At 46.9% G+C, this 26,422-nt stretch overlaps 1 protein-coding gene across 2 annotated transcripts in view; it reads left to right on the top strand.

The window, feature by feature from the left end:
* The window catches only part of pknox1.1 (pbx/knotted 1 homeobox 1.1), a 203,246-nt gene that overhangs the window by 147,629 nt on the left and 29,195 nt on the right, over window positions 1-26,422 (top strand). For both annotated transcript variants that reach the window (XR_013885386.1, XM_080182556.1), the window contains exons 9-10: window positions 18,803-18,879; window positions 20,414-20,589. Coding sequence is in view for 1 of the 2 variants with exons in the window: in XM_080182556.1 (XP_080038682.1) it covers window positions 18,803-18,879; window positions 20,414-20,589 (253 nt within the window). In the remaining variant the exon portion in view is untranslated. The remainder of the gene's footprint in view (window positions 1-18,802; window positions 18,880-20,413; window positions 20,590-26,422) is intronic.

Below are 26,422 nucleotides of genomic sequence, written 5' to 3' on the forward strand. Positions count from 1 at the left end.
AGAGGAGGCCTCAGCCTCTCAATCTGCATAACAGGTTTGAGGTTCTAGCTTCCAGTCTGGATGAGGACGAGGGAGGTGAGGTCGGTGAGCAAACTGCACACGGTACAGTGATGCAGCAGGACATAGGCAAAGAGAAGGTGAAAAGGAACGTAGTTGTAATTGGGGATAGTGGGGTGAAGGGTATTGACACTGTCCTTTGTCACAATGACAAAGTGCACAGAAGGGTGTGTTGTCTGCCTGGGTCCGGGATGTCGCAGCTGGGCTGCAGAGGAACCTGGAGTGGGAGGGTGAGAATCCGGTCGTTGTGGTACATGTGGGTGCCGACGACGTAGGCAAAATGCAAACAGAGGATCTGGGGAGGGAGTATGAAAAGCTGGGAATGGAATTAAAAAGTAGAACCGACAAGGTGGTTATCTCTGGGCTACTGCCTGAACCGAGTGCAGACGGGCGTAAGGTTGACAGGATTAAGGAAGTGAATGGGTGGCTCAGGGATTGGTGTGGGAGGAATGGATTTGAATTTATGGGGCATTGGCATCAGTATTGGGGTAGGTGGGACCTGATCGGGCGGGATGGGGTGGGTCTGAACCGTGCTGGGACCAGAGTCCTGGCGAATCGAGTAAAGAGGATTGTAGACAGGGCTTTAAACTAATTAGTGGGGGGGAGGGTGCAAGGGTAGGTGACATTAAGAGGCCTAAAGTTATGGAGAGGGTACGGGTAAGGGAAGAGGCCAAGGATGTCCCAATAATAAAGGGAGTAGGGGGCGTGAGTATGGTTGGTGGCGTTCTGGCAAATAGGGTCCAGGTGAGGGCTGGGATGAAGGCACTTTATCTGAATGCGCGAAGCAGTCGGAATAAAATGGATGAGCTGGTGGCGCAGATCGGCACAAATGGATATGATCTGGTGGCCATTACAGAGACGTGGCTGCAAGGTGACAGGGACTGGGAGCTGAATGTCCAGGGGTATCAAGTGTTTAGGAAGGATAGGCGGGAGGGAAAAGGGGGGGGGCGTAGCTCTGCTGATTAAGGATAGCATCAGGGTGGTAGCAAGGGATGATATTGGAGCCAAGGAGCAGAAAGTGGAATCGTTGTGGGTAGAGATTAGGAACAGCAAAGGGAGGAAGATGCTGGTGGGTGTCGTCTATAGGCCCCCAAATAATGATCTGGAGGTGGGGCGGGCTGTTAGCGCGCAATTAATTGCGGCGTGCAGGAATGGGACGGCCGTAATTATGGGGGATTTCAATCTGCATATTGATTGGTCGACCCATGTTGGACGCGGTGGGCTCGAGGAGGAGTTCTTGGAATGCTGCCGGGATAGTTTCCTTGAACAGTGTGTGTTGGAGCCGACGAGGGAGCGAGCTGTCTTGGATCTGGTGTTATGTAATGAGGCGGGTAGAATCAGGGACCTTGCGGTGAAGGATCCTCTTGGGGAGAGTGATCATTGTATGGTGGAGTTTCTGGTGCAGATGGAGGAGGACAAAGTGGGTTCCCGGACATGTGTCCTTTGTTTGAACAGGGGAGTACGGTAGGATGAGAGAGGAATTGGCGAATGTGGACTGGGGGAGCGCGTTGGAAGGTAGGTCTGCTGAGGAGCAGTGGAGGATCTTTAAGGAGATCTTTCTTGGTGCTCAGCAGAAATTTATTCCGATGGTCAAAAAGGACCGTAGGAGGAGAGGTAATAAGCCATGGATAACGAAGGAGGTGAAGGAAAGTGTTAAATTAAAAGCGGAGGAATTTAGAGTAGCTAAGAGTAGTGGGCGGGAAGAGGATTGGGAGAGGTTTAAATGTCAACAAAGATTGACAAAGAAATTGATGAAGAAGGGTAGGAGAAACTATGAAGCTGGGCTAGCACTTAATATAAAAAAGGACAGCAAGAGTTTTTATAAGTATATAAAAAGGAAGAGGCTGGCTAGGGTGAACGTTGGACCCTTAGAGGATGAGAAGGGGGACTTAGTGGTAGGGGATGGGGAAATGGCTGAGGTCTTGAATAACTTTTTTGTTTCGATCTTCACGGAGGAGGACGTGAATAATTTGCCAGGTGTTAGCGATGGAAAGGTGGTACGACTGGAGGGTCTCGATGACATTACTGTTACTAGAGAGGCGGTGCTCGACAGACTGGAGGGACTGATTGTGGACAAGTCCCCAGGACCGGATGGAATGCATCCGAGGGTTCTGAAAGAAATGGCGGAGGTGATAGTGGATGCCTTGGTGGTTATTTTCCAGACGTCGCTGGATTCCGGGGAAGTGCCAGAAGATTGGAAAGCGGCTAATGTTACGCCGTTGTTTAAGAAGGGTGCCAGGCAAAAGGCGGGGAATTATAGGCCGGTTAGTTTAACGTCTGTTGTAGATAAAATGTTAGAATCCGTCATCAAGGAGGAAATAGCGAGGCATCTTGAGGGGAATTGCTTGATAGAGCAGACGCAGCACGGTTTCGTTAAGGGGAAGTCATGTCTGACGAATTTACTGGAGTTCTATGAGGATGTGTCTAGGGCGGTGGATAGAGGAGAGCCGGTGGATGTGGTCTTTCTTGATTTTCAGAAGGCGTTTGACAAGGTACCTCACAAGAGGTTATTGCAGAAGGTCAGGGGACATGAAGTTGGGGGTAGGGTGTTAGCGTGGATAGAGGACTGGTTGTCAAATAGGAGGCAGAGAGTGGGGGTCAATGGGTGCTATTCGGATTGGCGGTTGGTGACTACTGGAGTGCCTCAGGGGTCGGTGCTGGGGCCTCAGCTATTTACCATTTATATAGATGATCTGGAGGAGGGAACCGAGTGTATGGTGTCAAAATTTGCTGATGACACCAAGATTGGTGGAATGGCAAATTGTGCGGAGGGTGTGGAGAGTCTGCAGAAGGATCTAGATAGGCTGGGCGAATGGGCCAGGAAATGGCAAATGGAATTTAATGTTGGCAAGTGCGAGGTGGTCCACTTTGGTAGGAATAATGGTAGGAAGGATTATTACTTACGTGGAGAAAAACTGCAGCAGGCGACGGTGCAGAGGGACCTCGGGGTCCTTGTGCATGAGTCGCAAAAACCCACCTTGCAGGTGCAGCAGGTGGTCAGGAAGGCGAATGGGATGCTGGCCTTCATAGCGAGGGGGATTGAATATAAAAGTAGGGAGGTCTTGCTGTGGCTGTATAGGGCATTGTTGAGGCTGCAGCTGGAATACTGTGTGCAGTTTTGGTTGCCGTACTTACGCAAGGATATTTTGGCCTTGGAGGGAGTGCAGAGGAGGTTTACTGGGCTGATACCAGAGTTGAGGGGGTTGAGCTATGAGGAGAGGCTGAATAAACTAGGCTTGTACTCGTTAGAGTTTAGAAGAATGAGGGGAGACCTCATTGAGACATATAAGATGATGAATGGGATGGATAGGATAGAGGTGGAGAGACTCTTCCCACTCAGAAAGGACAGTAGGACTAGGGCGCACAGCCTGAAGATAAAGGGGGGACGGTTTAGAACGGAGTTGAGGAAGAACTTCTTCACTCAAAGGGTGGTGAATCTCTGGAATTCTCTGCCCGTTGAAGTGGTGGAGGCTACCTCGCTAAATATTTTTAAGACGCGGGTTGATGGGTTTTTGATAAGAGGGGGGATTAAGGGTTATGGGGAGAGGGCGGGAAAGTGGAACTGAGTCACGACAGATCAGCCATGATCTTATTGAATGGCGGGGCAGGCTTGAGGGGCTAGATGGCCTACTCCTGCTCCTATTTCTTATGTTCTTATGGTTGCCCAGTCTTGATTTGCTAGATCTGTTGGAAGTCTATCCCATTTAGCATGGTAGTAGTGCCACACAACACAATGGAGGTATTCTCAGTGTGAAGATGGGACTTTGTCTCCATAAGGACTGTGCGGTAGTCACTCTGACAGATACTGTCATGGACAGATGTATCTGAGGCAGACACGGTGTTGAGGATGAGGTCAAGTATGTTTTTCCCTCTTATTGATTCCCTCTCTTTGCTGCAGTCCCAGTCTAGCAGCTTTTTCCTTCAGGACTCAGTCAGCTTGGTGTGGTGGTACTGCTGAGCCACTCTTGGGGGTGGGCTAGTCATATAAATATTGTGGCAACAAGAGCAAGTCAGAAGCTGAGAATTCTCTGGTGAGTAATGCACCTCCTGACGCCCCAAATCCTGTCCATCGTCTACAAGGCACAAGTCAGGAGCATGATGTAATACTCGCCACTTACCTGGATGGGTGCAGCTGCAACAACACTCAAGAAGCTCAACCCCATCCAGGACAAAGCAGTCACCTTGATCAGCACCCATCCACCACCTTAAACATACACTCCCTCTACCACCAACATACATTGTGCACAATTTACGAGATGCTGCAGCTTGGCAAGGCTCCTTCAACAGCATCTTCCAAACCCACAACCACTACCATCTAGAAGGACAAGGGCAGCAGATACTTGGAAATATCACCAGCTGCAAGTTCCCATCCAAGCCACACACCATCCCGACTCGGCAATATATCATCATTCCTTCATTGTCACTGGGTCAAAGTCCTGGAACTCCCTAACAGCACTATGGGTGTATCTACACTTCAGGAACTGCAGCAGTTCAAGAAGGCAGCTCACCACTACCTTCTCAGGGGCAATTAGGGATGAGCAATAAATGCCTGAAAGCACACTTCAGTCATTGTGTCATTCCTGATATTATGATGAATGATTAATGATTGAGAAATTCAGCATTAGCAGTATCTCACGTCAAATGGAATAACTGAGGAGGAAGTGAAAATTGTCAAAGTGACCATCAAAAACACAAGTAGATCCGGCACAGATGTGTTCAAAGCAATCCTGGCTGTTCTGATTTTAACCTCAACTCCCCCCCCATTCCTGCCAACCCCGATAGCCTTTCACTCCTTATTACTCAAGAGACTATCGAGCTCTGCCATAAAAATATTCAAAAACTCTGATGCTGCCTTTTAAGGAAGAATTCCAAAGACTCCCAAAAGCTTTCCCCATTATTTGATGGGGCAACAATTACAGAGGCCGCAAATTTCAGATTGTGGGCAAGAGTTGCAGAGGGATGTGAGGAAGAGCTTAATTACACAGTGAGTGATAACGACCTAGAACACACTGCCTGTGAGATTGAGACAATCAATAGTTTCAAATGAAAATAGGATGGACACTTGAAGGAAATAAAACTGCAGGACTATGAGGATTTTTTTTGCAATTTACAATGATGAATTGGAGTTGGGGACAAAAAAGTTCACAGATGACACTACAATGAGTGATAGAGGAAAGTGTGCAGAGAACACTGAACATCTGCAGAGGGATATAGATAGTCTAAGGAAGTGGGTAGTGGTCTGGCAGATGGAATACAATGTTGGTAAATGTGAGGGAGGAATATTCTATTTTGGTAGGAATAACAGCAAAATGAACTATTATTTAAATGGTAAAAAATTGCAGCATGCTGCTGTGCAGAGGGAGCTGGGTGTCCTTGTGCATGAATTGCAAAAAGTTAGTTTGAAGGTGCAACAAGTAATTAAGAAGGCAAATGGAATTTTGTTCTTCATTGCTAGAGGGATAGAGTTTAAAAACAGTGAGATTATGTTGCAGCTGTATAAGGTGCTGGAGAGGCCACACTTGGAGTACTGTGTATAGTTTTGATCTCCTTACTTTAGGAAGGATATACTGGCGCTGGAAGGAGTACAGAGGAGATTCACTGAGTTGATTCTGGAGTTAAGAGGGTTGGGTTATGAGGAGAGCCTGAGTAGACTGGGGCTATACTCTTTGGAATTTAGAAGAATGAAGGGGAACATTATCAAAACATGTAAGATTATGAAGGGAATAGATAAGCTAGAAGCAGGGAAGTTGTTTCCACTGGCGGGTGAAACTATCACTAGGGGGCATAGCACTTAATTTTTTTTGTTCACTGTGGTTGGACTGCTTTTCTTGCTGTGTTTTTTTCACAGGAAGGGATGTATACATGCATTCATAGAATGATAGAATCCCTACAGTGCAGAAGGGGGCCATCGGCTCATCAAGTCGACGCCGACCTGGCCCTATCCCCAGAACCCTACTTATTTTCCCTGCTAACACTCTGATACTAAGGGGCAGTTTAAGATGGTCAATCAACCGAACCCACACATTTTTAGAGTGCAGGAGGAAACTGGAGCACCTGGAGGAAACCCATGCAGACATGAGGAGAACGTGCAAACTTCACACAGACAGTGACCCAAACTGGGAATCGAACTCGAAACAGAAGTGCACCCCAAGTGGGGTGTTACTGGACACAGGCTTCCAGATACAGAGACAACCTACGACCATCACCCTTCCTGCCACTAAGCCAATTTTGAATCCAATTTGCCAAATTGCCCCGAATCCCATGGGCTCTTAGCTCCTTCACCAGTTTCCCATGCAGAACCTGAGTGAACCTGGTGAAACCCAAACTGGGCGTCAGACGGCAGGTTATTGCTGTGTAAAGTGCCACTTCATTGCACTGTCGATGACCCCTTCCATCACTTCACTGATGATTGAGAGTAGACTGATTGGGCAGTAATTGGCCAGGTTGGGTTTGTCCTGCTTTTTGTGTACAGTACATACCTGGGCAATTTTCCCAGGATAGATGCCAGTGTTGTAACTGTACTGGAAGAGTTTGGCGAGGGGAGCTGTAATTTCTGGAGCACAGGTCTTCAGTACTATCGGCAGAATATTGTTAGGACCCATTGCCTTTGCAGCATCCAGTGCTTTTGGCCATTTGTTGATATATGAAGAGTGAATCAAAAGCTTCAGCCTTGTCTATTTCACTGATGTGCTGGGCTCCTGCATCACTGAGGATGGGGATATTTGTGGAGCCTCCTCCCCCAGTCCACCACCATTCACAGCTGGCTGTGGCAGGACTGCAGAGCTAATCTGTTGGTTGAGGGATTGCTTAGCTCTGTCCATTGCTTTGTGCTTATTACAAAACAAAGAACAACCCAGCACGGGAAACAGGCCCTTCGGCCCAACAAGCCCGCCCCGCCATTTCAACAGTGCATTTTCCTACACCTACCCTGCCCCGTGTGTATGTGAATGGTACCCCTAATGTAGCCAGATTCAGGGGAGAATAGTGTAGGGTCAATTTGGTACACCAATCAGCCTAAGAGCACATCTTTGGGGTGAGGGAGGAAACCGGAGCACCCGGAGGAAACCCACGCAACCACAGGGAGAATGCGCAAACTCCCACAGACACAGGCCCAAATCCATGTATCTGCACAGCTAGCAGTGATAGTCACTGAGCTGTGGTGGTGCCCGTCTGCTGGTCCAGTATTAAGCACACACAACGACACGAAGTACTAGGCCACTCTCGAAACCTCCAAGAGCAGCCCACGCACAACCCACCGTGTGCATGCCCCTCATTTGACAACAAGGTGGACCGACACCTGTGGATTAAAAGAGACAAAACATTAACGTGATATTACATTTCCGGTGTCGTCCCGAGGCTCTGACCCTTTTTAATACCGTTTTCTATAACCCTCCATCCCTGTTTCACTCATGTGCCTATCTAAGTAAACCTTAAACAAGTCCAACGTGCCTGCCTCCACCACCTTACTTGGTAGCGCATTCCATACCCCCACGACCCTCTGCGTGAAAAACCTTCCTCTAGTATCCAAATTATACTTCTCCCCCCTCACCCTTAGATCGTGACCTCTTGTAATAGTTGTCCCCAATCTAGGGAAAAGCCTGCCACTATTGACTCTATTTATTCCCTTCATCATTTTATACACCTCGATCAGATCCCCCCTTAATCTCCGTCTTTCTAAGGAGAAGAGCCTCAGTTTTTCCAATCTTTCCTCGTAACTCAGTCCTTCCATACCAGGCAGCATCCTGGTAAACCTCCTCTGCACTCTCTCCAGGGTCTCCACGTCCTTCCGGTAGTAAGGTGACCAGAACTGGACGCAGTACTCCAAATGCGGTCTGACCAACGTTCTGTACAACAGAAGCATTAGACGACAGCTCTTATACTCTATACCCCTTCCTATAAAGGCTAGCATTCCATAAGCTTTCTTCACAACCTTCTCTACCTGTGTTGACACCTTCAGAGACTTGTGCACTTGCACTCCCAGGTCCCTCTGCATTTCTATACTCTTAATCGGTCTACCTTTTATCATATAACTCCTCCCTGCATTATTCCTTCCAAAATGCATCACCTCGCATTTGTCAGGATTAAATTCCATCTGACATCTATCTGCCCAGTATACCAACCTATCTATATTTTACTGTGTCACCTGACAATCCGCGTCAGTATCCGCCAAACCTGCCATCTTGGTGTCATCTGCAAACTTGCTGATCACACCATGTACGCCCTCTTCCAAGTCGTTTATATGTATTACAAAGAGAAGAGGTCCCAGTACTGAGCCCTGCGGCACACCACTGGTGACTGACCTCCAGCCAGAAAAGGACCCTTCCAGCACTACTCTCTGTCTCCTGTTGCCCAGCCAGTTTTCAATCCATCTAGCTACCTGTCCTTGTATCCCATGTGCCTTAACTTTTTCTACCAGCCTACCGTGAGGGACTTTGTCAAACGCCTTACTAAAATCCATATAGACTATTATTCTGTTTGGCATGCAAGTAATTCTGCGTTGTAGCTTCACCAGGTTAACACTTCACTTTTAGGTATGCTTGATGTTGTTCCTGACATGCCCTCCTGCACTCTCTATTGAAATAGGATTGATCCCCTGGTTTGGCTGTTATGGTAAATTGTGAGATATGCCGAACCATGAGATTACAGATTGCGATTGAGTTCAATTCTGCACTTGCTGATGGTCCACATTGTCTTATGGTTGCCCAGTCTTGATTTGCTAGATCTGTTGGAAGTCTATCCCATTTAGCATGGTAGTGGTGCCACACAACACAATGGAGGTATTCTCAGTGTGAAGATGGGACTTTGTCTCCATAAGGACTGTGCGGTAGTCACTCTGACAGATACTGTCATGGACAGATGTATCTGAGGCAGACACGGTGTTGAGGATGAGGTCAAGTATGTTTTTCCCTCTTATTGATTCCCTCTCTTTGCTGCAGTCCCAGTCTAGCAGCTTTTTCCTTCAGGACTCAGTCAGCTTGGTGTGGTGGTACTGCTGAGCCACTCTTGGGGGTGGGCTAGTCATATAAATATTGTGGTAACAAGAGCAAGTCAGAAGCTGAGAATTCTCTGGTGAGTAATGCACCTCCTGACGCCCCAAATCCTGTCCATCGTCTACAAGGCACAAGTCAGGAGCATGATGTAATACTCGCCACTTACCTGGATGGGTGCAGCTGCAACAACACTCAAGAAGCTCAACCCCATCCAGGACAAAGCAGTCACCTTGATCAGCACCCATCCACCACCTTAAACATACACTCCCTCTACCACCAACATACATTGTGCACAATTTACGAGATGCTGCAGCTTGGCAAGGCTCCTTCAACAGCATCTTCCAAACCCACAACCACTACCATCTAGAAGGACAAGGGCAACAGATACTTGGAAATATCACCAGCTGCAAGTTCCTATCCAAGCCACACACCATCCCAACTTGGCAATATATCATCATTCCTTCATTGTCACTGGGTCAAAATCCTGGAACTCCCTAACAGCACTATGGGTGTATCTACACTTCAGGAACTGCAGCAGTTCAAGAAGGCAGCTCACCACTACCTTCTCAGGGGCAATTAGGGATGAGCAATAAATGCCTGAAAGCACACTTCAGTCATTGTGTCATTCCTGATATTATGATTAATGATTGAGAAATTCAGCATTAACATTGAGAAATTCAACATTAGCAGTATCCCACGTCAAATGGAATAACTGAGGAGGAAGTGAAAATTGTCGAAGTGACCATCAAAAACACAAGCAGATCCGGCACAGATGTGTTCAAAGCAATCCTGGCTGTTCTGATTTTAACCTCAACTCCCCCCCCCCATTCCTGCCAACCCCGATAGCCTTTCACCCCTTATTACTCAAGAGACTATACATAAAAATGTTCGAAAACTCAGCTCCTGCTTTTAAGGAAGAATTCCAAAGACTCTCAAAAACTTCTCCCGTTATTTGATGGGGAATGAATAGGGGGGGACACAGATTTCAGATTCTGGACAAGAATTGCAGAGAGAGATGTGAGGAAGAGCTTACTTACACAGCGAGTGATAATGACCTGGAGCACACTGCCTACAAGATAGAGACAATCAATAATTTCGGATGAAAATAGGACAGACAGTTGAAGGAAATAAAATTACAGGATTATGAGGATGTTTTTATGTAATTTACATCGATGATTTGGAGTTGGGGATCGAGTGTAGTGTCTCAAAGTTCTCAGATGACACTACAGTGAGCGGCAGAGCAAAATGTGCAGAGAACACTGAACATCTGCAGAGAGATGTGGATAGTTTAAACGAGCGGTCAGTCGTTTGGCAGATGAAGTACAATATTGGTAAATGTGAACAAAAGAACAAAGAACGATACAGCACAGTAAATAGGCCCTTCAGCCCTCCAAGCCTGCACCACTCATGCTTCCAACTGGACCATTCGTTTGTATCCCTCTGTTCCCAGTCTGTTCATGTGGCTATCCAGATAAGTCTTAAACAATCCCAGCGTGTCCGCCTCCACCACCTTGCTTGGCAGTGCATTCCAGGCCCCCACCACCCTGCTCTTTCTACCTACGTCATTTGCACCAAGGTGGACAATGACATCTGTCTGATTACCCTCCCCTTTTAACATGTTTCCTACCTGCTCAGAGACATCCAGTACCCTGGCCCCAGGGAGGCAGACTACCATCCTGGAGTCTCGTTCACGCCCACAGAACCGCCTGTCTGTGTCTCTAACCATCGCATCACCCTATTGCTCTCCTAGTCTCCCTCTTTCCCTTCTGAGCCACAGAGCCCGACTCTGTGCCAGTGACCTGGTCACCATCGCTCACCCCTGGAGGGTCATTTTACCACCACCACCACCCCCCCCCCCCCACAAAAAACCCCCACAGTATTCAAAACAGTATCCTTATTTTGGAGGGGGACAACCACAAGGGATCCCTTCACTGCCTGCTCATTCCCCTCCCCTCCCCTCTCCCATCTGTCACCCAGCCCTTGAGGGAGACAGCCACTGGGGTACTCTGTGGTAGGTGACTTTTACCCTTCCTAACCGTGACCCACGTGTCTTCCTCCCATGGCTTTGGTGTGACCACCTGTCTGTAACTTCTCTCTATTAATTTCTCATTCTCTCTGACTAAACTAAGGTCATCGAGCCGCAGCTCCAGTTCCCTAACACGGTCCCTCAGGAGCTGCAGGCTAAGCGACGCCAGGAACTCCCACATCCAACACCTTAAGCAACAAACTGGTCTCTCACTCATACTTACCCCTTCCTTTAAAGTTCTGGAAGAACAAAGAACAGAACCTGCCCTGCCTCTGCCTGTTTATGCCGAAGCACGTTGAGCCAAAGCCCTCTCAGCCTTCAGTCTGCTCCCTCTCACTCCATTGCCCGCTGCCAACGCTGCTCGCTATATAGTGCGGCCTTCCTTTTATACCTCGCGTGCCCTACCCAGCTCACCCTGCGATTTACTTCCACTTTACAGTTAAACTGCTTGTAAAAAGAAAAAGCCCATGAGGTAGGAATATTCCATTTTGATTGGAATAATAGCAAAATGGACTATTATTTAAATGCTAAAAAATTGCAGCATGCTGCTGTGCAGAGGGATCTGGGTGTCCTTGTGCATGAATCGCAAAATGTTGGTTTGAAGGTGCAGCAAGTAATTAAGAAGGCAAATGGAATTTTGTCCTTCATTGCTAGAGGGATGGAGTTTAAAAACAGCGAGGTTATGTTGCAGTTTTGGTCTCCTGACTTTAGAAAGTGTGTACTGGCACTGGAGGGAGTACAGAGAAGATTCACTAAGTTGAGAGGGTGGCTTATGAGGAGAGACTGAGTAGACTTGCATAATGCATAAGAACTAGGAGCAGGAGTAGGCCACCTGGCCCCTCAGGCCTGCTCCACCATTCAGTAAGATCATGGCTGATCTTTTCATGGACTCAGCTCCACTTACCCGCCTGCTCACCATAACCCTTAATTCCTTTACTGTTCAAAAATTTATCTATCCTTGCCTTAAAAATATTCAATGAGGGAGCCTCAACTGGGCAGGGAATTCCACAGATTCACAACCCTTTGTGTGAAGAAGTTTCTCCTCAACTCAGTCCTAAATCTGCTCCCTGTTATTTTGAGGCCATGCCCCGTAGTTCTAGTTTCACCCACCAGTGAAAATAACTTCCCTACTTCTATCTTGTCTATTCCCTTCATAATCTTATATGTTCCTATAAGATCTCCCTTCATTCTTCTGAATTCCAATGAGTATAGCCCCAGTCTACTCAGTCTCTCCTCATAATCCAACCCTCTCAACTCCGGAATCAACCTAGTGAATCTCCTCTGCACCCCGTCTTATTGAAACATATAAGATTATGAAGGGAATAGATAAGATAGACCAAGGAAGTTGTTTCCACATCAGGTGAAACCAGAACTAGGGGAATGCCTTCAAAATAAGGAGAACAGATTTAGGACTGAGTTGAGGAGGAACTTCTCCACACAAAGGGTTGTGAATCTGTGGAATTCCCTGCCCAGTTGAGGCTCCCTCATTGAATGTTTTTAAGGCAAGGATAGATAAATTTTTGAACAGTAAAGGAATTAAAGGTTATAGTGAGCGGGCGGGTAAGTGGAGCTGAGTCCACGAAAAGATCAGCCATGATCTTATTGAATGGGGGAGCAGGCTCGAGGGGCCAGATGGCCGACTCCTGCTCCTAGTTCTTATATTCTTATAAGGATAGAGTAACGAATGGGACTGATAGATTATTCTCTAGAGAGCTGGCATTACCCGATGGATTTATCCTTGACCGGACCCTGAAAGTTTGGTAAGATTTGGTTAGGGATAATTTTGTGTAAAGTAGAAAAGGTTTGACTCTTGCTTGGAGAATGAAGCCACATAATTCCCTGGATTTTAACAACAAAAATGAAGTTTACTATTCAAGATCAGAAAGATAAAACAATTTATAATATTTATCTTATACTCCAATATTCAGGGTTAATATGTGAATTAACAGGTAAACTGTGGTCAGACACACCACATGGTACACTGAATGGTAGATGTGATTAAGATTGAGTGCATGGATTTCTCCCAGCACACCCAGGTACCACTGTGTGTCAACCAATCTCAGTGAACATGGGGCAAATGTTAAGAGTCAATTATTAGGGATGTAATAACTGAGCACGTGAAAAGCAGTGGCAGGAGGGGTCCAAGTCAACATGGATTCACTAAAGGGAAATCGTGCTTGACAAATCTTCTGGAATTTTTTGAGGATATGACCAGTAGAGTGGACAAGGCTGAACCAGTTCATGTTGTGTATATCTGGACTTTCAAAAGGCTTTTGACAAGGTCCCACACAAGAAATTAATGAGCAAAATTAAAGCTCATGGTATTGGGGGTAAAGTATTGACATGGATAGAGAACTGGTTGGCAGACAGGAAAAAGTCTGACAACACCAGGTTTAAGTCCAACCGATTTATTTGATAGTAAACTCACAAGCTTTCGGGGTTTTAGGACTTGAACAGCAGGCTAGGTGTAAAGATTTGCATTCTAATCAGTAATCTGTAAACTGTTTGTGCTTTATATGCTCTGTCTGAGGCCAGAACTCTCCATTCACCTGACGAAGGGACAAACCCCGAAAGCTTGTGAGTTTACTATCAAATAAATCGGTTGGACTAAAACCTGGTGTTGTCAGACTTTTTACTGTGTTTACCCCAGTCCAACGCCGGCATCTCCACATCATGGCAGACGGGAAGCAGGGAGTCCTTTTCAGAATGGCAGGCAGTGACCAGTGGGGTCTCACAGGGTTCAGAGCTGAACCTCCAGCTATTCACAATTTACATTAATGATTTGGATGAAGGAATTGAATGCAATATTTCCAAATTTGCAGACGACACTAAGCTGGATGATGGTGTGTACTATGAGGAGGATGTTAAGAGGCTGCAGGGTGATTTGGACAGCCTGGCTGAGTGGGCAAATACTTGGAAAATGCAATATAATGTAGGTAAATGTGAGGTCATCCACTTTGGTGGCAAAAACAGGAAGGAAGGTTATTATCTGAATGGTGGCGGTTTAAGAAAAGGGGAAGTGTAAGTAACCTAGGTGTCATGGTGGAACAGTCGCTGAAGGTTGGCATGTAGGTGCAGCAGGTGGTGAGGAAAGCTAATGGCATACTGGCCTTCACAGCAAAAGGATTTGAAAATCGGAGTAAGGATGTCTTGCTGCAGTTACACAGGGCCTTGGTGAGGCCACACCCTGAGTATTGTGTGCAGTTTTGGTCTCCTAGTCTGAGGAAGGACATTCTTGCTGTTGAGGAGTGCAGCGAAGGTTCACCAGACTGATTCCTGGAATGGCAGGACTGACATATGAAGAGAGACTGGATTGATTGAGCTTGTACTCACTGGAATTTAGAAGAACGAGAGGGGATCTCATAGAAACATTTAATAACTGGAGGGGCTAGATGTGGAAAGAATGTTCCCGATGTTGGGGAAGTGCAGAGCCAGGGGTCACGGTCTAAGAATAAGGAGTAAACCATTCAGGTCTGAGATGAGGAAGAACCTCTTCACTCAGAGAATTCTGAACCTGTGGAATTCTCTACCACAGAAAGCTGTTGGGGCCAGTTTGTTAGATATGTTCAAGAGGGAACTGGACATGGCCCTTGTGGCTAAAGGGATCAAGGGATATGGAAATAAAGCAGGAGTGGGATAGCAAGATCAACCACCATCATATTGAATGGCTCGAAGAGCTGAATGGCCTACTCCTGCACCTATTTTCTATGTTTCTAACATCTGTTTGTCTTTCACAAGGGATTCCTAGTCTTCACCTCAAAAAATCACACCTCAAAATTCTCTCCATAAGTCTTGCCAACTCTGATGGCATCAACAATATCATCCATGCAAGTTTTCAGTTTTGCTTCTTGACATTCTGTTCCTCTGGATTCCCAAGTATGTACTTTGGCAGCAACTCACAAGAACAATTTCGGCCCTTCAGCCTCAACAAGCAGAATACCACTGTCAGAGGTACCTTCACCCCAGTGGTCTTCAGTATGGAGTCACCAACTTTTTTGCTGCCTTCTTGGAACTTTGGATCTCACCTTGAGCCCTCTTTGACTACCAAAGTTTCCCCAGAGCTCCCGCTTGAATACTGGACTTCCCCTGAGCCTTTTTTGATTACCAGAGATTCCTGAGACCTCTTCATTTACCTGGGCTTCCTGGAGCCTGTTTTGCTTATTAGGGCTTCTTCTGGGCCCTCTTTGATTACCTCTTCGCCGATGACTGCGCCCTGTATGCTGGCTCAGAGCCAGAGATGCAAGTCAGTACGGACGAATTTTCCACGGTTTGTGACAACTTTGGACTCACCATCAACATTAAAAAGACCGAATCATGCTCCAGCCTGTTCCTCATGCACCGTACACAGAACCCATAATCACAATCAAAGGGCAGAAACTACAAGCAGTGGACCAGTTCACTTATCTTGGCAGCACCCCCCTCCAAGCAGTGACTATTGATACAGAAGCTGACTGCGGAATGGCAAAGGCAAGTTCTGCTTTCGGTAGACCGTGCTCCACTGTATGGGAACATCGAGGAATCAGCCCAGCAACAAAACTGAAGGCCTAAAGCGCCGCAGTACTCATGACCCTCCTGTATGCCTGTATGTATCGAAGGCATGCAAGACAGCGCAATCATTTCCACATGACTCGTCTTCGCGGAATTTTATGCATCAGATGGCAAGACAAAGTACCAGACACTGAAGTTCTCTCTAGAGCAAGTCTACCATCAGTCCACACGCTGCTGATGAGAGCGCAGGCCCAGTGGGCAGGTCATATCATCCATATGTCAGACGAACGCATACCCAAGCAGCTCCTTTTTGGGGAACTCTCTGCTAGAATGCTAGAATCCATCATCAAAGAAGAAATAGCGAGGCACCTAGAAAAGAATGGTTTAATCAAGCAGACGCAGCATGGATTTGTTAAGGGGAAGTCGTGTTTGACGAATTTATTGGATTTCTATGAGGATATGACTCGTGCGGTAGACAGAGGGAAACCAGCGAATGTGGTGTTTTTAGATTTCCAAAAGGCGTTTGATAAAGTGCCTCACAAAAGGTTGCTACAGAAGGTTAGGGTGCATGGAGGTGGGGGTAAGGTGTTAGCATGAATAGAGGATTGGCTGTCTAATAGGAAGCTTAGATTTGGTATCAGTGGGTGCTATTCTAATTGGCAGTTGGTGACTAGTGGAGTGCCGCAGGGATCGGTGCTGGGGCCTCAACTGTTTACCATTTATATAGATGATCTGGAGGAGGGGGCTGAGTGTAGGGTGACGAAATTTGCTGATGAGACGAAGATGAGTGGAAAAGCAAATTGCATGGAGGGTGTAGAAAGTCTGCAGAGAGATCTGGATAGGCTGAGCGAGTGGGCGAGGACCTGGCAGATGGAGTATAATGTTAGCAAGTGTGAGGTTATCCACTTTGGCAGAAATAATAGTAGGAGGGATTATTATTTAAAAGGCGAAAAGCTGCAGCGTGCTACGGTGCAGAGGGACCTGGGGGTCCTTGTGCACGAATTGCAAAAACCCAGTCTGCAGGTGCAGCAGGTGATCAAGAAGGCGAATGGAATGTTGGCCTTTATAGCGAGGGGGATAGAATATAAAAGCAGGGAGGTCTTGCTGCAACTGTACAGGGCACTGGTGAGGCCACAGCTGGAGTACTGTGTGCAGTTTTGGTCCCCGCACGCGCAAGGATATTTTGGCCTTGGAGGGAGTGCAGAGGAGGTTCACTAGGCTGATACCAGAGATGAGGGGGTTGGCCTATGAAGAGAGACTGAATAGACTGGGTCTGCACTCGTTGGAGTTTAGAAGGCTGAGGGGGGATCTTATAGAGACGTATAAGATAATGAAGGGGATAGATAGGGTAGAGGTAGAGAGATTCTTCCTGCTTAGAAAGGACAGCAGGACTAGAGGGCACAGCCTCAAGATAAGCAGGGGGGCAGTTTAGAACGGAGTTGAGGAGGAACTTCTTCACTCAAAGGGTGGTGAATCTCTGGAATTCTCTGCCCGTTGAAGTGGTGGAGGTTACCTTGCTAAATATATTTAAGTCACGGGTAGATAGGTTTTTGACAGACAAGGGAATTAAGGATTATGGGGAGAGGGCGGGAAAGTGGAACTGATCCACTTCAGATCAGCCATGATCTTATTGAATGGCGGGGCAGGCTCAAAGGGCTAGATGGCCTACTCCTGCTCCTATTTCTTATGTTCTTATGGAAGACGCTCGCATGAAGGGCAGAAGAAACATTTCAAAGACACACTCAAAGCCTCCCTGAAGTCGCTGGACATAGACACGACCACCTGGGAAACGCTGGCACAAAACCGCCCTACCTGGCGCTGCCTCATCCACAAAGGCTAACAAGCTCGCGAAGCAAGATGTATTGCTGAAGCACAACTTAAGCACGAGCTGCACAAGTCCAGAGCCACCAGCGCAACAACTACAGTGTCTACACATGTCTGTCCAATATGTGCCAGGACATTCTGTGCCCGAATTGGCCTGATCAGTCATCTTCGGACACACCGCAACCAGCCTCAAAACGACTAATGGTGTTGAGATCCTCTTTGATTACCAGGGCTCCCTATGAGCTTCCCTTGAATAGCAGGGCTTCTCCCAAAACCTCTTTGATCACTTGAGCTTCCCGGAGACTCTTAGATTAATAATGTGTCCCTCTCAGCCCTCTTCAATCACCAGGTGTTCCCCTGAGCCCTGTTCGATTACCAGTGCTTTTCCTGTAACCCCTTCAATCACTTGTGTTTCCTCGCTGTCCTCTTCAAATACTAAGGTTTCCCCGAACCCTCTTCGATCACCAGGACTGCCCCTGAGCCCTCGTCGATTACCAGGGCTTCCCCTAGCCCTCTTCAATCATCCGGACTCCCGCCAAGTCCTCTGCAATTACCAGAACTTCCTCGGCCGTCTTCAATTTCCAGGTACTCTCCCGAGACTCCTTTGATTACCAGGGCTTTACTCGAGACCTCTTAGATCACTTTGGCTTCTTCCAAGCCGGTTTTGATTGCCAAGACTTCTCTGAGCTTATGCTGAACCCTCTTCGATTACCAACCTTCTTCGCTTAAAATCTGCTAACTGCAGCCCTTTACCTTCTTTTTAACTTAATTGGGACCTTTTCCTGTCCCCTGTCTGGACCCCCTGTTTTGGGACCTCTCCCTGTCCCGTACCTGGAACACTTGTCTTCAATGGCACACTGCTCCAGTCATGTGACAGATGTTTGTGCTGTTTTTCTTTTACGCCCAGGCATTCTGGACTCGCCCTTGGCCAGAGTACTTAAAAGATACAGATCTGCGCAGCTGTAGCCATTCCCATTCTGCTTCAGCGTGTAAACCCCAAAGTCTGTCAGCACTTGGAATTCCCAAATTCTGCCCTGGATGAGAAACTAAGTCTGGCTTTCATAACATGCTGAATGGCCTCCTTCTGTGCACTAATGACTTTGGTTATATTAACGGTGATGTATAGATACAAGGTGTTATTGTTGGTGTTGTGTATCAGTTGTCCTGCTTTGTGTGTTCCATGTATTCAATCATACAGAGCAAATATGTCTTGTGAAGACAGAGTTTTAGAGTTTAAAGTGTTGATTCAAGATAGTAATATTTATAAAAGCTGATTTTAATCAGACTCTAGATGGTTGAATTAAAAATCGGCTTTTGTTTCGCCGCGCAAGTTTGCAATTGTTACCGAAACATTTTTCTTGTACCTGTGGCGTGTAGCAGAGCTGCCCATAACTCAACGGCTCTTTCCTGTTCGCAGCATCCTTACCCTACAGAAGATGAGAAAAGGCAAATAGCAGGTCAAACTAACCTCACCCTTCTCCAGGTCAACAACTGGTGAGTGACTATTACCTTCACTTCTCTGAGCTCCATTGTGTAGATATTAATTAAACATGCACACTTCTTGATGTGATTACAAATCATTGCAAGCATGGATTTATTAACAGAGTTTTACGATTACCATACTCGAGAACGAGAGTATGACCCCCAGGAGGCAGACAGCTGACTGAAGGTAGAGGGGGAACCATGCCGGGAAATGAGTAACTGGATGAAGGAAGGTCCCTGGTGGGGAGAGAGGTAGAACGGCGAAATGGGACAGTGGAGGGGATAGTGCAGATTGCTGGGGGGGTGGGAATGCGGTCGGGGTAGAGCAGGAGTTGTGGCAGGGGCTGGGGCAGGATGGGGGGGGCAAGGTAGTGTGCCAGAACTAGTGTGATGGGCCAGGTGTTGGGAGAATTGGGCAATTCTGTGTAGCAGGAAACCAAGAGATTGAGAGCTGTTTAAAAATTCAGGCCCTGAACGTTTTCTCACTGGAAGAATGAAGGTTAAGATCAGATTCAGTAACATTGCTCATTTACTCTCACCATCAAGAAAGTGATGGGAAGCGGGTGGGAGATGGTAAAACGGGGGAGGGATAGGATGTGGGCAGAGGCACATAAATACTGTGTCTACAAGATCCTTTTAAATCTGTGTCCCCTGATTATTGATCCCTCTACTAAGGGGAAAAGTTTCTCCATCTAAAAGGCACGAGTCTGGAGTGTTGTAACTTGTCTGGATGGGTGCAGCTCCAACAACATTCAAGAAGCTTAATACCATCCAGGACAAAGCAGCGCTCTCAGTTGGCAGCCATCCACCATCTTCAACATTCACTCCCTCCACCTCGACACACAGTAGCAGCTGTGTGTTCCATCTAGCAGATGCACTGCAGTAGCTTGTCAAAGCTCCTTATTCAACACCTTCCAAACCCATAACGACTACCATTTAGAATGACAGGAGAAGCCAATAGCTGGGGACACCATCACTTGGAGGTCCCCCCACTGAGCCAGTCACCGTCCTGACTTGGTAATATATTGCCTTCCCTTTACAATCGCTCAGTCAAAATCCTGGAACTCCCTCTCTAACAGCGCTCTGGATGTACCTACACCCCATTGACTACAGTGGTTCATGAAGGTGGCACACAACCAACTTTGAGGGCAACTGGGGATGGACAGTAAATGCTGGTCTAACCGGCGATGTCTGCGTCCAATAAAAGAATAAAAAGAAATGGAGCTGGAGAAATTTGAAGTGGAAGTTGTACAGTTGGGTAATATTGTCAACCTACCAGGGTGGGTATATTAGCAACTGGGGCATAGTGAGGGTGTGAAATATGGACGAGGCAAACTGATTTTTATGGAGAGCAGCAAGTGGGAGACGTGGAAGGAGAGCATTATAATGGTTGAAGTTGGGATGTTGGGTATTGATGAGGGTTCCAGTGATGCAGAGGTAGGCAATGACGTGAAGCCCTGGACAATCTTGATAACGGATATATTCTCCCGATCTGACACCATTACTTCTATAAAGTTATGCTGAGCTGCTTCATATTCGACCACAGGTTCATCAATGCTCGACGGCGGATTTTGCAGCCTATGCTCGATGCTAGTAACCCCGACACGCCACCCAAGGCCAAGAAGATCAAGACACAGAGTCGGCCAGTGCAGCGATTCTGGCCAGATTCCATTGCTGCTGGAGTGGCTCAGCAACATGTAACCAGTATTACTGTGTCAGACAGTAAGTCATACAACTGCAACAACTTGTGTTTAAATAGCACCTTTAATGTAACAAATAGCTGAATGTTCTTCTCAGACTGGGATAAAGCAAAAATTGATACTGGGCCACACAACATGGGTAAAAAAAAGCTTTTTGATTTGATTTGATTTATTATTGTTACATGTATTAGTGTACGTATCAACGAAAAGTATTGCTTCTTGCACTCTACAGACAAAGCATAGCCAAACCGTACATAGAGAAGGAAGGGAGAGAGTGCAGAATGCAGTTTTACAGTCATAGCTAGGGTGTAGAGAAAGATCAGCTTAACGCAAGTTAAGTCCATTCAAAAGTCTGATTGTAGCAGGGAAGAAGTTGCACTTGAGTCAGTTGGTATGTGTCCTCAGTCTCTTGTGTTAAATTAAAAGCGGAGGCGTTTAGAGTAGCTAAGAGTAGTGGGCGAGATGAGGATTGGGAGAGGTTTAAATGTCAACAAAGATTGACAAAGAAGTTGATAAAGAAGGGTAGGAGAAACTATGAAGCTGGGCTAGCGCTTAATATAAAAAAGGATAGCAAGAGTTTTTATAAATATATAAAAAGGAAGAGGCTGGCTAGGGTGAACGTTGGACCCTTAGAGGATGAGAGGGGGGACTTAGTGGTAGGGGATGGGGAAATGGCTGAGGTCTTGAATAACTTCTTTGTTTCTGTCTTCACGGAGGAGGGCGTGAATAATTTGCCGGGTGTTGGCGATGGAAAGGTGGTAGGACTGGAGGGTCTTAATGACATTATTGTATCTAGAGAGGCAGTACTCGACAGACTGGAGGGACTGATTGTGGACAAGTCCCCAGGACCGGATGGAATGCATCCGAGGGTTCTGAAAGAAATGGCGGAGGTGGTAGTGGATGCCTTGGTGGTTATTTTCCAAACGTCGCTGGATTCCGGGGAAGTGCCGGAAGATTGGAAAGCGGCTAATGTTACGCCGTTGTTTAAGAAGGGTGCCAGGCAAAAGGCAGGGAATTATAGGCCGGTTAGTTTAACGTCTGTTGTAGGTAAAATGTTAGAATCCGTCATCAAGGAGGAAATAGCGAGGCATCTTGAGGGGGATTGCTTGATAGAGCAGACACAGCACGGTTTTGTTAAGGGGAAGTTGTGTCTGACAAATTTATTGGAGTTCTATGAGGATGTGTCTAGGGCGGTGGATAGAGGAGAGCCGGTGGATGTAGTCTTTCTTGATTTTCAGAAGGCATTTGATAAGGTACCTCACAAGAGGTTATTGCAGAAGGTAAGGGGGCATGGAGTTGGGGGTAGGGTGTTAGCGTGGATAGAGGATTGGTTGTCAAATAGGAGGCAGAGAGTGGGGGTTAATGGGTGCTATTTGGATTGGCGGTTGGTGACTAGTGGAGTGCCCCAGGGGTCGGTGCTGGGGCCTCAGCTATTTACCATTTATATAGATGATCTGGAGGAGGGAACCGAGTGTAGGGTGTCGAAATTTGCTGATGACACCAAGATTGGTGGAACGGCAAATTGTGCGGAGGGTGTGGAGAGTCTGCAGAAGGATCTAGATAGGCTGGGCAAATGGGCCAGGAACTGGCAAATGGAATTTAATGTTGGTAAGTGCGAGGTGGTCCACTTTGGTAGGAATAATGGTAGGAAGGACTATTACGTGGCGAAAAACTGCAGCAGGCGACGGTGCAGAGGGACCTCGGGGTCCTTGTGCATGAGTCGCAAAAACCCAGCCTGCAGGTGCAGCAGGTGGTCAGGAAGGCGAATGGAATGCTGGCCTTCATCGTGAGGGGGATTGAATATAAAAGTAGGGAGGTCTTGCTGCAGCTGTATAGGGCATTGGTGAGGCCGCAGCTGGAGTACTGTGTGCAGTTTTGGTTGCCATACTTACGCAAGGATATTTTGGCCTTGGAGGGAGTGCAGAGGAGGTTTACTGGGCTGATACCAGAGTTGAGGGGGTTGAGCTATGAGGAGAGGCTGAATAAACTAGGCTTGTACTCGTTAGAGTTTAGAAGAATGAGGGGAGATCTCATTGAGACATATAAAATGATGAATGGGATGGATAGGATAGAGGTGGAGAGACTCTTCCCGCTCAGAAAGGACAGTAAGACTAGAGGGCACAGCCTCAAGATAAAGGGGGGGGGTGCAGTTTAGAACGGAGTTGAGGAGGAACTTCTTCACTCAAAGGGTGGTGAATCTCTGGAATTCTCTGCCCGTTGAAGTGGTGGAGGCTACCTCGCTAAATATTTTTAAGATGCGGATTGATGGGTTTTTGATAAGCGAGGGGATTAAGGGAGAGGGCAGGAGTGTGGAACTGAGCCACGACAGATCAGCCATGATCTTATTGAATGGCGGGGCAGGCTCGAAGGGCTAGATGGCCTACTCCTGCTCCTATTTCTTATGTTCTTATGTTCTTGTATCTTTTCTTGACGGAAGAAGGTGGAAGAGAGAATGTCCGGGGTACTTGGGGTCCTTGATTACGTTGGCTGCTTTTCCGAGGCAGCGGGAAGTGTAGATACAGTCAATGAACAAAGAACAAAGAAAATTACAGCACAGGAACAGGCCCTTTGGCCCTCCAAGCCTGCACCGACCATGCTGCCTGACTGAACTAAAACCCCCTACCCTTCCTGGGACCATATCCCTCCATTCCCATTCTATTCATGTATTTGTCAAGGTGTCCCTTAAAAGTCACTATCGTATCTGCTTCCATTACATGCCCTGGCAGCGAGTTCCAGGCGCCCACCATACACTGTGTAAAAAACTTGCCTCGTATATCCCCTTTAAACCTTATCCCTCGCACTTTAAACCTGTGCCCCCTAGTAATTGACTCTTCCACCCTGGGAAAAAGCTTCTGACTATCCACTCTGTCCATGCCCCTCATAATCTTGCAGGCTTCCATCAGGTCTCTCCTCAACCTCTGTCACTCCAGTGAAAACAAACCAAGTTTCTCCAACCTCTCCTCATAGCTAATGCCCTCCATACCAAGCAACATCCTGGTAAATCTTTTCTGTACCCCCTCCAAAGCCTCCACATCCTTCTGGTAGTGTGACAACCAGAATTGAAAACTATATTCCAAGTGCGGCCTAACTAAAGTTCTATAAAGCATCAACATGACTTCCTAATTTTTAAATTCAGTACCCTGGCTGATGAAGGCAAGCGTGCCGTTTGCCATCTTGACTATCTTCTCCACCTGCATTGCCACTTTCAGTGACCTGTGTACCTGTACACCCAGATCCCTCTGCCTATCAATACTCTGAAGAGTTTTGCCATTTCCTGTATATTTTCTATCTGTTTTTGATCTTCCAAAATGTATTACCTCACATTTGTCTGGATTAAACTCCATCTGCCATCTCTCTACCCAAGTCTCCAACTGATCTATATCCTGCTGTATCCTCTGATGGTCCTCATCATGATTGGCAAATCCACCAACCTTTGTGTTGTCCACAAACTTACTAATCAATCCAGTTACATTTTCCTCCAAATCATTTATATATATTACAAACAGCAAAGATCCCAACACTGATCCCTGAGGAACAACACTTGTCACAGCCCTCCATTCAGAAACACACCCTTCCACTGCTACCCTCTGTCTTCTTTGACCGAGCCAGTTCTGTATCCACCTTCCAGCTCACCTCTGATCCCATGCAACTTCACCTTCTGTACCAGTCTGCCCTGAGGGACCTTATCAAAGGCCTTACTGAAGTGGATGAGACTAATAGGGAAAACGCTGGAAAATCTCAGCAGGTCTGGAAACATCTGTAAAGAGAGGAAAGAGCTGACGTTTTGAGTCCAGATGGCCTTTTGTCAAATCTGGCAGTTAGCTGCCAGACAAGCTGAGATTTTCCAGCGTTTTCTCTTTTGGTTTTGGATGCCAGCATCTACAGTAATTTGCTTTTGTTTTAGTCAATGGGTGGGAGGCCGGTTTGATGATGGACTGGGCTACGTTCACGATTTTTTGTACTTCCTTGCAGTTTTGGACAGAGTAGGATCCATACCAAACTGTGATGCAAGCAGAAAGAATGCTTTCTATTGTGCATCTGTAAAAGTTGATGAGAGCCGTAGTGGACATACCAAATTTCCTTAGCCTCCTAAGAAAGTAGAGGCGGATAGTTTTTAAGGCGAATGACAGGAGGAAAGAGAGGTAGAACAGCAGTGAGATGTAGGGATAGAATTTCGGAGCTTAACACGCAGACAACTGAAGGCACAGAAACCAATAGCGAACTGATTAAAGTCAAAGATGTTCAAGAGACCAAAATTAGTTGAGCGTAGATATCTCAGAGGGTTACATGGAAATAAACATAGAAAATAGAAGCACAAGTAGGCTATTCGGCCCTTCAAACCTGGTCTGCTATCCTGATTCCCCCCTTCCCCCCATATCTCTTGATCTCTTTAGTCCCAAGAGCTCTATCGAATTCCGTTTTGAAATCAGACATTTTGGCTCAGCTATCTCCTGCAGTAGTGAATTCCACACGTTCACCAACCTCTGGGGAAAGAAATTGCTTCTCCCTACAGTCCTAAAAGCTTTACCCTTATCCTCAAACTATGACCCCTAGTTCTGGACTCCCCCACCATTGGGAACATTAGAACATAGAACACTACAGCACAAACAGGCCCTTCGGCCCACAAGTTGCGCCGATCACATCTATACCTATCAAGCCATAGAACTATCTGTAACTTCCAATGCCATTAGATCCCATGTACTCATCCAGAAGTCTTTTAAAAGACCCCAGCGAGTTCGCCTCCACCACCACCGATAGCAGCTGATTCCACTCACTCACCACCCTCTGAGTGAAAAACTTACCCCTGACATCTCCTCTGTACTTGCTTCCCAGCACCTTAACCCTGTGTCCTCTCGTAGCAACCATTTCAGCCCTGGGAAATAGCCTCCAAGAATCCACCCTATCTATTCCTCTCAACATTTTATAAACCTCCATCAGGTCACCTCTCAATCTTCGTCTCTCCAGGGAGAAGAGACCCAGCTCCCTCAACCTACCTTCATAAGGCATGCCTCCCAATCCAGGCAACATCCTTGTAAATCTCCTCTGCACCCTCTCAATAGCTTCCACGTCCTTCCTATAGTGAGGCGACCAGAACTGCGCACAGTACTCCAAGTGGGGTCTGACAAGGGTCCTATAAAGTTGCAGCAGTACCTCCCAACTCCTAAACTCAATCCCTCGATTAATGAAGGCCAGTACACCATATGCCTTCTTGACCACATCCTCCACCTGCGAGGCCGATTTAAGAGTCCTATGGACCCGGACCCCAAGATCCTTCTGCTCTTCAACACAGCTAAGACTCCTACCCTTGATATTGTACTCCTGCATCCCATTGGTCCTGCCAAAATGGACACTACACATTTATCTGCGTTGAAGTCCATCTGCCACTTCTCCGCCCAGTCTTGCATCTTATCTATGTCACGCTGCAACTTCTGACATCCCTCCAGACTATCCACAACACCACCAACCTTCGTATCGTTAGCGAACTTACTAACCCATCCCTCCACTTCCTCATCCAGGTCATTTATGAAAATGACAAACAGCAAGGGTCCTAGAACAGATCCCTGGGGCACTCCACTGGTGACCGATCTCCATGCAGAAAAAGACCCATCCACAGCCACTTTCTGCCTTCTGCAGGCAAGCCAGTTCTGGATCCACAAGGCCAAAGCCCATTTGGTCCCGGCGACTTATCTATCTTGATAGAATTTAAAAGTTCCAACACATCCTCTTCCTTAACATCCACATACTCAATCTTTTCAGTCTGCCGCAAACCTGTAGTACAACCTCCCAGATCACTTTCCACCGTGAATACCGAGGCAAAGTACTCATTAAGCACCTCTGCCATTTCTTCTGGTTCC

This window comes from Carcharhinus amblyrhynchos, unplaced genomic scaffold (genome assembly GCF_965287045.1).
Source record: "Carcharhinus amblyrhynchos unplaced genomic scaffold, sCarAmb.v2.hapA scaffold_65, whole genome shotgun sequence".
Lineage (NCBI taxonomy): Eukaryota > Metazoa > Chordata > Chondrichthyes > Carcharhiniformes > Carcharhinidae > Carcharhinus > Carcharhinus amblyrhynchos.